At 39.9% G+C, this 11,692-nt stretch overlaps 1 protein-coding gene across 1 annotated transcript in view; it reads left to right on the forward strand.

The window, feature by feature from the left end:
• COLEC12 (collectin subfamily member 12) overlaps nt 1-11,190 on the forward strand; it is a 191,973-nt gene extending 180,783 nt beyond the window's left edge. The window contains exons 9-10 of the mRNA XM_046025989.1: nt 311-456; nt 9,744-11,190. Coding sequence (XP_045881945.1) covers nt 311-456; nt 9,744-9,763 — 166 coding nt within the window. The 3' untranslated portion in view covers nt 9,764-11,190. The remainder of the gene's footprint in view (nt 1-310; nt 457-9,743) is intronic.
• The last annotated feature ends 502 nt before the right edge of the window (nt 11,191-11,692 follow it).

An 11,692-nucleotide genomic window follows, 5' to 3' on the forward strand; every position in this document is an offset into this window, starting at 1 on the left:
CACACTGGAAGGTTACTCATCTAATCATGTTGCCAAAAGGATTCACTCCCTCAGCATTCTGATGCAGCAGCTCAGTGAGTTGATTTCTCTGTGGCAAAGATAACAAGCCTGCAGGGAGATGCTGTGTTTCCCACTACCCTGCAAATCAGCTGCTTTTTATTCTGAATAAGAACACTTCTTAAACAGTGCATTTTCCTTCCAGGACAAATGACAGGATGCAGTTTTGTTTTTTACATTTCTCTGCTGCTCTTGGGTAAAGAAAACTGTGGTGTGACTTGCAAATAACACTCAATTTCTGTTTTATTCAAAGAAATTGGAAAGCTGGACAGCCAGATAACTGGGGTCATGGCCACGGGCCGGGAGAAGACTGTGCTGGGCTGATTTATGCTGGGCAGTGGAATGACTTCCAGTGTGAAGACATCAATAACTTCATTTGCGAAAAGGACAGAGAGACAGGTAAGCAGGAGTAGGGATCTGAGGACGGGCTGCAGAGCCTACCTCCTGTTCAAGGGTGACATATCAGGAGGGTAAGGGCTCTGAATGCAGGCTCTGCAATGGGGTTCTAGTACTGATTAGGCTATTGTTAGAGGGGAAGTTTGTAAACCCCAGGGAAATAGTAACAGTATCCTCTTCGTGAGGTTGTTGTGAGAGCTTGACTAAGTTAATAAATGTGCCTCAAACGTACAGGAAGTAAGTATTAGACTAACTGTTCTAGGTCATTATCTTGTAATATTGTCAGTTAATAAATTTGGTACAGTGTCATGCCTCTTTTATAGAGTTCCACACATGGACATTTTAGGTGGCCAACCATTCAATTCCACGTGTATTTATTGAGCATCTGGGCCAGGGGCTATGCTAGATAATGGAGGGAGATGGTCTATACCCCTGAAAAGCCTGTAAGCCAAAGAAGCTTTTGGATGTATCTATTTTTTATTTTAAAAGATCCTTATCTAAAGCTTCACATAATACATGATCCTTTTCAGAATGGGGCATCTTTGTTTTCTTCATCAGGACTAGATTTAAACATTTATGGTAGGAGTAGGAGGAAATGGGGAGTGAATCCTAATAAGTATGGATTTCTTGTGAAGTGATGAAATGTTCTAAAATTAGGTACTTTGTACAATTTACTAGGTAAATTGTACAAATTTGTGAATATACTAAAAACCACCGAATTGTATACCTTAGGTGGATGAATTTTATATGTGAATTATGTCTCATCAAACCTTTATGAAAATGGTGGTGGCAAACAAAAAAACCTCAAATACATTTTCTCAAACTGTTGTTGGCAGTAACCGGGCACAGATTCTCCATACATCCATTCAACAGTCTGGCGTCTGACTCTTGATTTCAGCTCAGGTCATGAGTTCAGGGTCCTGAGATTGAGCCTCACAGCCTCTGCACTCAGCAGGGAGTTTGCTTGCGGATTTTCTCTCTCTCCCACCCCCCGCCCCACCATTCACATATGCAGTCTCTGTCTTTCTCTCTCTAAAACAAAAAGAAGCAACAGCAACTTAGTTTCCTCTCCAGGGGCTTTGGCCCAAGGGGCAGCCTCCAGTTTAGACCACATCTAGGGACCTGTGGATGTGTTCCTTGGGAACGGAGGCTGGTGGCTGCAACCCTTGCACACTATCCTTCAGATTCACTTAAGCTCACTGGCATTTCCCAGAAAGGAGCTTAGACCCTTGTCCAGTGCACCAGTGTTTGCAGCTGTCATCAGGGGCCATCTCTACATGGCTTGGTTCCAGTGGCCTGTGGGTCTTATACTTATGGATCCCGCAGGACTGTAACCAGCAGAGAAAGAATTCTTTTTTTTTAATTATTTTATTTATTTGACAGAAATCACAACTAGGCAGAGAGGCAGGCAGAGAGAGAGGAGGAAGCAGGCTCCCCGCGGAGCAGAGAGCCCAATGTGGGGCTCGATCCCAGGACCCTGGGATCATGACCTGAGCCGAAGGCAGAGGCTTTAACCCACTGAGCCACCCAGGCGCCCCCAGAGAAAGAATTCTTAAAACAGCTACCACCACCCTCCAGGGCATAGCAAGAGGTAACCAACCCAGGAGCTCTACTTTCTGTGAAAGACACCTGTCCGCTTATCACCATGACTGCAGCCTGAGGCACAGGCTTGTGATGAAGTACACCTCTAAGGCCAGACTGTAATCATTTCCAGAGTTCTGGAGGACTGTCACTATCTCCATGCTCTCTCTCTGCTGTGCTCCAGAGCACCAGCGTCTTCTGGAGGGGAGCTCTTGCATGTGTCTGGTGGGCTAGGGGACCTATCAGGTTGGCATACATCTGAGGCCTTCCTAGGGAACAGAGGCTGGGGGATGCCATCTCTGTGCTCTCCCTGTGCCCACAGGTATTTTTGCAAATGACACCTCCAGATCACCTGGCCCTGGTGGCCTTCAGAGCTTACACATGTGGTCCCACAGGACTGTATCTATTTACAGTCTTTAAACACTGCTGCCTGAAGGTCTAACTTCCAATCAGCCTGCATCTAGGTGCTGACTCTGATCTTCCCCTTTGGGACACTGACCTTGGCACACCCTCAACTATGGGGAGTTATTAAAAATAAAATAGGCTGCTTGGACAATCAGAAAGTTTGAGAGACAACCAAGAGCTAGAGTGGGGTTGAATGGTAAGGTTCATCTCCTACACGAGGCCGCTCCTTCAAGACTGGGAGAGGTGGTCTCATCTAATGCATAGAAACCAGCAGAGAGTCAAGCAAAATGAAGAAATGGAGGAAAATGTTCCAAACAAAAGAGCAATATAAAACTTCAGCAGCAAGGGGGGAAACCCTTCATAAAGTGGAGGTAAGTAACTTCCCTGATAAAGTGCTCACAGTAATGGTCATCAAGCTGCTCACTGGAATACTGGGGAAGATGATGGAATAGGAGGATCCTGAGTTCATCTTGTCGCAAAGACACCCAAGAGAGCAGCTGCCTCCATGTGCCTAACTGAAAACTGGTGGAACAGACCTCCCACAGCTAATCACAGAGAGGAGGTCACATCATAAGAGAAAGGAGGGGCAGAGATGTGGTTGGAAACCAAACCCCCACTGTGATTAACGAAAATGGGAGGGACATCACAAGCATGGTGACGTGAGAGGATTGGACCCCACACCAGGCACCTGGAGAGCTGGAGAGCAAAGGGAAACAGTCCCTACCCTTAAAATGTCAGCATACATAACTCTACCCAAGACAAGGCACAGATACAGTAGTCTGAAAAACACTTGGGACTTATCTTAGAACATGTTCTGCAAGGGCAGGGATCTGAAGATTTCTCTAGGGACAAAGTACTGGTGAGCACCATTTCTTTTTCCCAGCCTAGACAGCCAAGGCAAGCCAAGGCTAGCAAGCGAAGAGGAGCCAGTGCTAACACTCTCCATCTACCTTATGTGCTGTGCCCTGACATTCTCCTGCAGACCCCCTGCCCCCCAACCAGCCCACCCACCCATCTCAGCAAGCATCCATCCAGAGCAGGTCCTACCCTGCCACACCTGGGAGGCAACCCTGGCTAGGATACCACTACTCCAAAGTGACTCGATGAGGGGATGTTCCTACAGCTGGCTGCACAGGGAAAAAGCCTGTCCTTTGGTGGGCCTGCTCAGATGCAGGCAGCTTGCCTGACTGCTGGCCCCACCCATTCATGAACTCATGGTGACTGCTGACAGGCCTCTCAACACCACAGGGAGCAAACGCTGCCTGGTGCACCCACAGCAGGCAAAGTGGGTCATTGTAGCTGGCTGTGCTAAAGGCAGTCAGCTCAGCCACAACAGGAGGACGCATGCAGCCCACACAGGGGATACCCTTGGAATGCCTGGTTCTGGTGACTTAGGGGATTGCATGATAGCACACCACAGGACCTCTTTTAACATAAGGCTACTACTTTCAAGACCAGGAAATGCAGTTGACTGACCTAATACATAGAAACAAACAGACAAAATGAGGAGCCAGAGGAATATGTCCCCAATAAAAGAACAAGATAAAATCACAGTAAAAAAGCTAAATGAATGAACATAAACAATACTTTTAAATATATTTAAATATTCAATAAAGAATTCAAGGTAATGGCCATAAAGGTGCTCTCTGCACTTGAGAAAAGAGTGGATGAAGTCAGTGAGAATGTCAACGAAGAGAAAATACAAAAAAAAAAGTTGGATGGAAAGATTTTAGTAACAAAGAATACACTAGAGGGAATCAAGCAGAGCAGAGGATACAGAACAACAGATTGGCAATCTGGAAGACAGGGTAATGGAAAGTGGCCAAGCTGAACAGCAAAAAGAAAAAAGAATAAAAATTAGAATAGGTTAAAGGCACTCTGTAACATCATCAAGCATAATAACATGCACATTATAGGGATCCCAGAAGAGAGAAAAGGGCAGAATACTTACTCGAAAACTTCCCTAATCCGAGGAAGGAACCAGACATCCAGGCCCAAGAAGCACACAGAGCCTCTAATAAGATGGAGCCAACAATATCTACACCAAGACACATAACAATTAAAAAGTAATGAGAATTTATGGGCTAAACCGGTAATGAGTATTAAGGAGGGCACTTGTGATGAGCACTGGGTATTACAGGTAAGTGATGAATCACTACACCTGAAACCAATTTTACCATATATGGTTAACTAGAATTTAAGTAAAAATGTAGTGGGATTGCGGGGGGGGGGGGGGGGCGCGGGGGGGGTGGAGAAATCAAGAGAAAAGAAAACTGGTATTTGCAAGGGAAATCCCATAAGCCTTATCATTCATAACCGAAACAGAGATAGAGTTTTCCAGATAATCAAAAGCCAAAGGAGTTCATCACCACTAAACTAGCCTTACAAGAAATGTTAAAGGGACTTCTTTAAGCTTAAAAAAAGGGGGGGAGCTAATTAGTAACAAGAAAACATACAAAAGTATAAATCTTACTGGTAAGGATAAATAGTAAAAGTGGTAGGTTAATCACTTATAAAGCTGGTAGAAGGTTAAAAGACAAAAATTGTAAAAATATAACTACAAAAATTAGGAATACACAAGATGAAATGTGACATCAAAACCACAAAATGTGGGAAGTGGGAGTAAAGATGTAGAGCTTTAGAATGCAAACTTAAGTTGTTATCAAGTTAAAATAGACAGTTATAAATATAAGTAGTTACATGTAAGCTTCATGGTAACAATAAAGTAAAACGTGTAGCTGATACACAGAAGATAAAAAGAATCTAAGCATACCACTAAAGCAAGTCATCAAATCGCAAAGAGAGCAAAAGAAGAAATGAATAGAGAGAAACTATAAAACAACCAAAAAGCAGTTTTTTAAATGACTAAATAGACACCTATCAACAGTTGCTTTAAGTGAATGAAATGAATTAAATTCTCCAATCAAAATCAGCTACATGAAGTAGCCAAATGGCTAAGAAAACAAGACCTGTATGTATGCTGCCAACAAGAGACTCACTTCAGACAAAAAGCTTTACAAGGCTGAAAATGAAGGAATGGAAAAAGATATACCAAGCAAACAGAAACCAAAAGAAAGATGGGATAGCTATTTTATATCAGACAAAATAGACTTTAAACAAAGACTATATGAGACATTACATAATAATAAAGGGGTCAGTCCAACAAGAGGATATAACATTTATAAATATTTATAAACCCGATATAGTAGCACCTAAATATATGAAACAAAGATTAACAGACCAAATAGCAGTACAATAGCAGGAGACTTTAATACCCCACTTACATCAATGGCTAGATCACCCAGACAGAAAATCAATGAGGAAACAGCAGCGTTAAACAATGTATTAGACCAGATGGACTTAACAGATATACCAAACACTCCATCAGAAATCAACAGAAGGGGAGTCTGGGTGGCTCAGTGGGTTAAGCCTCTGCCTTTGACTCAGGTCGTGATTTCAGGATCCTGGGATTGAGCCCCACATTGGACTCTCTGCTCAGCAGGGAGCCTGATTCCCCATCTCTCTCTCTGCCAGCCTCTCTGCCTACTTGTGATCTCTCTGTCAAATAAATAAAATCTAAAAAAAAAAAAAACCAGAAAACATATTCTCAAATATACATAAAGCATTCTCTAAGATCATATATTAGGCCACAAGACAAGTTAAATTAAATTTAAGGAGACTGAAATCCTACCAAACATCTTTTCTGACCGCAGTGATATAAAACTAGAAATCAATTACAAAAAGAAAACTGGAAAATTCACCAATATGTGAATATTAAACAACATGCTAATAAATAAACCAGTAGATCAAAGAAGAAATAAAAAGATAGATCAAAAAATTCCTTGAGACAAATGAAAATGGAAATACAACATACCAAAACTTACAGGATGCAATAAAAGCAGTTCTACGAGACTTGATAGCAATAAATGCCCACCTCCATAAGCAAGAAAAGCTCAGATAAGTAACCTAATTTTACATCTCAAAGAACTAGAAAATCAAGTCCAAAATTAGCAGAAGGTAGGAAATGCAATGCCAACTAAGGAGACACTGTAAAAGCTCAATGAAAATAAGAGCTGGTTCTTTAAAAGGATAAAACTGACAAAACTATAGCTAGACTTGCCAAGAAAAAGAGAGAACAGGGGCACCTGGGTGGCTCAGTGGGTTAAGTCTCTGCCTTCGGCTCAGGTCATGATCTCAGGGTCCTGGGATTGAGCCCCACATCAGGCTCTCTCCTCGGTGTGGAGCCTGCTTTCCCCTCTCTCTCTGCCTGCCTCTCTGCCTACTTGTGATCTCTCTGTTAAATAAATAAATAAAATCTTTAAAAAGGAAAAAAAAAAGAGCAGACTCAATTTTAAGTAAAATCAGAAATGAAAGTAGAGGTATTACAACTAAAACCACAGAAATACAAAGATCATAGACTATTATTGACAGGAATAACAATTATTGACAGGAAATTTGACAAGCTAGAAGAAATGGATAAATTCCTACAAACATAAATCTACCAAGACTGAATAACAAAGAAAAGAGAATATATGAATAGACAGATTAGTAGTAAGGAGATTTAATCAGTAATCAAAAACTTCCCAACAAACAAGTCCACAGCCAGAGGGCTTCACTGGTGAATTTTATCAAACAATGCAAAGAAGAATTAATACTAACCTTCTCAAACTTCTCCAAAAAATAGAAGACAGAATACTTCTAAACTCATTTTACAAAGCCATCATTATCTCAATACCAAAACCAGAGAAGTATGCCCCAAGAAAATTAACAGGCCAACATCTCTGATGAACCTAGATGCAAAAATCCTCAACAAAATGTTAGCAAACTGAATTCAACAATATATTGAAAGGATCATACACCATGAAAAGTGGGATTATTGCAAGGAGGCAAGGATGGTTCAATATCCATATATCAATCAGTGGGATACATTCACAAGAAGGATAAAAATAATACCTCAATAGATACAGAAAAGCATTTGACAAAATTCAGCCTCCATTTAGAGTAAAATAACTCTCAACAAAGTGAATAGAGAGGCCTCTACATAATAAAGGTCTTAGAAGATAAGCCCATAGCTGACATCATACTCCATGGTGAAAAGGTGAAAGCTTTCTGTCGATGATCAGAAACAAGACAAGAATGTGCCCATTCTTGCCATTTTTGTTCAATGTAGTATTAGAAGTCCTAGCCAAAGCATTAAGGAGGGCATGTGATATGATGAGCACTGGGTGTTATATGCAACTAATGAACTTTGAACACTACACCAAAAACTAATGAGGTACTATATGTTGGCTTTATGTTGTACTGTATGTACTAATGATGTACTATATGTTGAATTTAAATTTTAAAAAATCCCATTCAACTAACATCTTTTTTTATGGAGATAGAAGTGTTTTCCAATGTATGGAGGCAGGGAGAGTCCTAACCAGAGAAATTAGAGGGAAAAAAGAAACGGCATCCAAATTAGAAAGGAAGAAGTAAAACTGTCACTATTCACAAATGGCATGATTTTATATATAGAAAATCCTAAAGATTCCACTAAACAAACAAAACACCTGTTAGAACTAGTAAATGAATTCAGTAAAGTTGCAGGATACAAAACCACTATACCAAAATCTGTTACATTTCCATACACTAATTATGAATGCTAAGAAAAATTAAGAAAACATCTCCACTCACAATTGCATCAAAGAAAATACCTAGGAATAAATTAACCAAGGAGTGAAAGATCTGTACATTGAAACCTTACGAGACACTGATGAAAAAAATTGAAGATGACATAAATAAATACAAAGATATTCCATGCTCATGGATTGGAAGGATATTGTTAAACTGTCCATACTAGCCAAAGCAATTCAGTCCTATCCCTATCAAAATTCCATAGAGATTCTTCACAGAAATAGAACAATCCTAAAATTTGTATAAAACCACAAAAGACCCCAAAGAGCCAAAGCCATCTTGAGAAAGAATAAAAAAGCTAGAAGCATTTTGAAATGTGATTTCAAACTATATTATAAAGGCACAGTAATGAGAACAGTATCGTACTGACATAAAAACAGACATGTAGATCGTGGAAGAGATCATGGACCAGAATAGAAAAATAAGCCCATACATATATGGCCAATTAACTGACAAAGGAGCCAAGAATATATAACAGCAAAAGAATAGTATCTTCAATGCATAGTGTTAGGCAGACTGCAGCCATATGCAAAATCATGAAGTGTACATCATACACAAAAATTAACTCAAAATGGATTAAAGACTTAAGACCTGAAACCATAAAATCCCTAGAAGAAAACATAAGCAGTACGCCCCTTGACCATCAGTCTTGGTGATGATTTTTTTCATCTGACACCAAAAGCAAAGGCAACAAAGGCAAAAATAAACAACTGGGACTCTATCAAACTAAAAAGCTCCTACACAGCAAAGGAAACTTTCAAAAAAATGAAAGGCAGCCCAAGCCTCCATTAATAGATGAATGGATAAAGAAGATGTATTATATGTATACAATGGAATACTATTCCACCACAAGAATGAAATCTTGCCATTTGCCAATATCATGGATGGAGCTAGAGGGTATTATGGTAAGCAAAATCATGAAGAGAAAGACAAATACCATATGATTACACACATGTGGAATTTAAGAAACAAAACAAATGAACACACAGAAAAAGAGAGAAAGACAAACCAAGGAATGGACTCTTAACTATAGAGAACAAACTGATGGCTACCAGAAGGGAAGTAGGCTGGGGGGATGGGCAAAATAGGTGATGGAGGTTAAGGAGTGCACTGGTCATGATGATCACCAGGAACTGTTGAATCACTGTATTATACACCTGAAACTAATATAACACCCTGTGTTAACTGGAATTAAAACTTTAAGAAGTTAAAAGAAAAAATGCTTTTTCTAACTATGTGTGATGACAGGTGTTAACTAGATTTGCTGTGGTCATCATTTCAGAATGTATACCAAATCATTGTACACCTGAAACATACTAATATGTGGTGTGTCAGCTATACCTCAATTAAAAATTACAGTAGAGGGTGAGAAGTGACCCAGACTTGTCATTTGTTTGCCTTGTTTGGCTACTTGGGATTTGAGTTGAGCCCAGAATAGGCTTCTTCAAAAGGAAATTTACCTTTTAGTTAATCTGAATATGACCTTACAGGCATTTCTTGGAAAAAATAACTGAATGTTGTATTTTGGAATCTTTCCTATAAAAATACATATTTCTTTTTTTTAAAATTGTACATAAATGGTATTCTTTAAGAAAAACTAAACGCCCATTATTTTTCCTCTCTTTTAGTACTATCTTCTGCATTATAATGGACTGTGGTGTAATAACATGAGCAAACTTCTGGACGGTTCTCAAAGGGAAAGGATACTGCTTTCTGATTGTATCACCTTCTCTCCAGATTGGAAAAAAAGCACTGAAGACCAGTTTCTGAAAAGATTGACGGCTGGTTATCTTTACGATCCTCCTTTACTCAAGGACTTCAGAACTAAAATGTTCCCCCAGTATGATATATTGATTTTTAGTATGCAAATGGACTGAATCACATAGATTTTTCTCAGCCAGTAACTGTATAATTATGCAAATCACATCTTCCAAAGTATGGATTGCTCCAATCAGAAAAAGGCTATCATTGGTTGTTGAGCTCTAAGAACTTAAACTGTATTGTGTAAACAGTACCTTACATTTCTAAAATCCCAAACATAAGAAAAATATGCAGACATACAGATATATAGACCAACTCTTAGTGATAATATGAAATATACTTAAAGAGCTTTTAAAACTTTGTATTTTTGTACAAAATATTTGCCTTTTTACAATTTTTTCCTTTTCTTCCTTTTTTTTTTTTTTTTGTCCTTTAACCAATATAATACATGGAGCCAAAGAAAACAATAATGGTACTAATAAAAAAAAACTCCTAGGGTTTCTTGTCAGATTTAATTCTACCCAATGGCAAATTTTTTTTTCAATTGTGGTTTTAAAAAAAAAATTAAATATATGTGTGTATATATTTTTTAACGTAGCATTAAAGATGGACTCAGAAGAGTCCATCACTTGAAATGTCTACAAATATCCTTGCAGATTTTGCCAGGGTACGTCAAGCCTGAACATATACATAGCTCAGTCAAGTGGGCTGTGTATTGAGTCCATCACCAGCCAACATTCTTGCTGTGTGCCTGGCTGGACCCAGAGGAAGTGGTCAACTCAGGATGTGCTTCTGCTTCATTTTGGTGGAAGTTAGGGGTGGTGGAAAGGTATCTGTTGGAAAAGACAGAGCACCTAGGAAGCCTTGTTTTGTGGCTGCGGTATGAATGTGTGCGGTATCAGACTCATAATAGAGCTGCTAATGACTGTCAGGAAAGTGTAGCATCCTATCAACCAAGGGCAGAGATACAAGAAAGATGGGGGAAGCTATATGCTATCTGGAAAGCTTGTGTTTTCTTAATTCACATTCCAAAAAGCATAACTCCAAGGTACATGCATAACGAAATGCAAGAGTCAACTTTTGGGCACTACATTGAACTTCTGCAAAGAACCTTTCCTCTGAGTTCCTCCTCTCCTATTCCTTGACTTGCCATTGAAAAGTTTAACAAGAAATGTGCTGAAAATAGGCATTAGATATCATTGATTCTCAAAGGTAAGATTTCTATCCAACAGAATTCCTCTCCTCCCCTTCCAAGGAGCTTCCCAGGCAATGCTGCTACCTATCCCAAATAAAATGGTAAAAGAATAAAGACAGAGTTTGACTTTCACACCTGTAGCTGTGTGGACTATGTTGTCTTACCCCTGGTCACCATTCATTCCATCTCCCATCTCTGCAGCCAAAAGTGGCCATCTCCTCAGCACCTTTATGCCCTGATGCCCTGTCCATGTAGCCTGGTCAGGTGGGCAGGACCCACTGGCATCTGGACCCCATGACACAAGGCAAGCACTGGACTCTAGTACTTATTTAGGCTCAAGACCTTTCATAGATGAAACCCAATGCCCCAAGACCTTTCAGAGACTAAACCAAATCCCTTTTTTTGTCCTTTTCCTGTTTAAGTAATTAAGATTCATGCCTAGAAGCAACTTAAATGTCTTCTGCCCCCATGAGAAGGGAATAGCTAGTTCCCACAGCTGGGATTGTTCCTGTCCTAGCCCTGAACTTATAGTGCTCTCATTGTCAGGCACTACAGCAAGTGCTTGAGTCAGACAATTTCATGTCCTCCTCCCAGCAGCCCTATGAGGCAGGCTTTTCAACC

This window comes from Meles meles, chromosome 12 (assembly GCF_922984935.1).
Source record: "Meles meles chromosome 12, mMelMel3.1 paternal haplotype, whole genome shotgun sequence".
NCBI lineage: Eukaryota > Metazoa > Chordata > Mammalia > Carnivora > Mustelidae > Meles > Meles meles.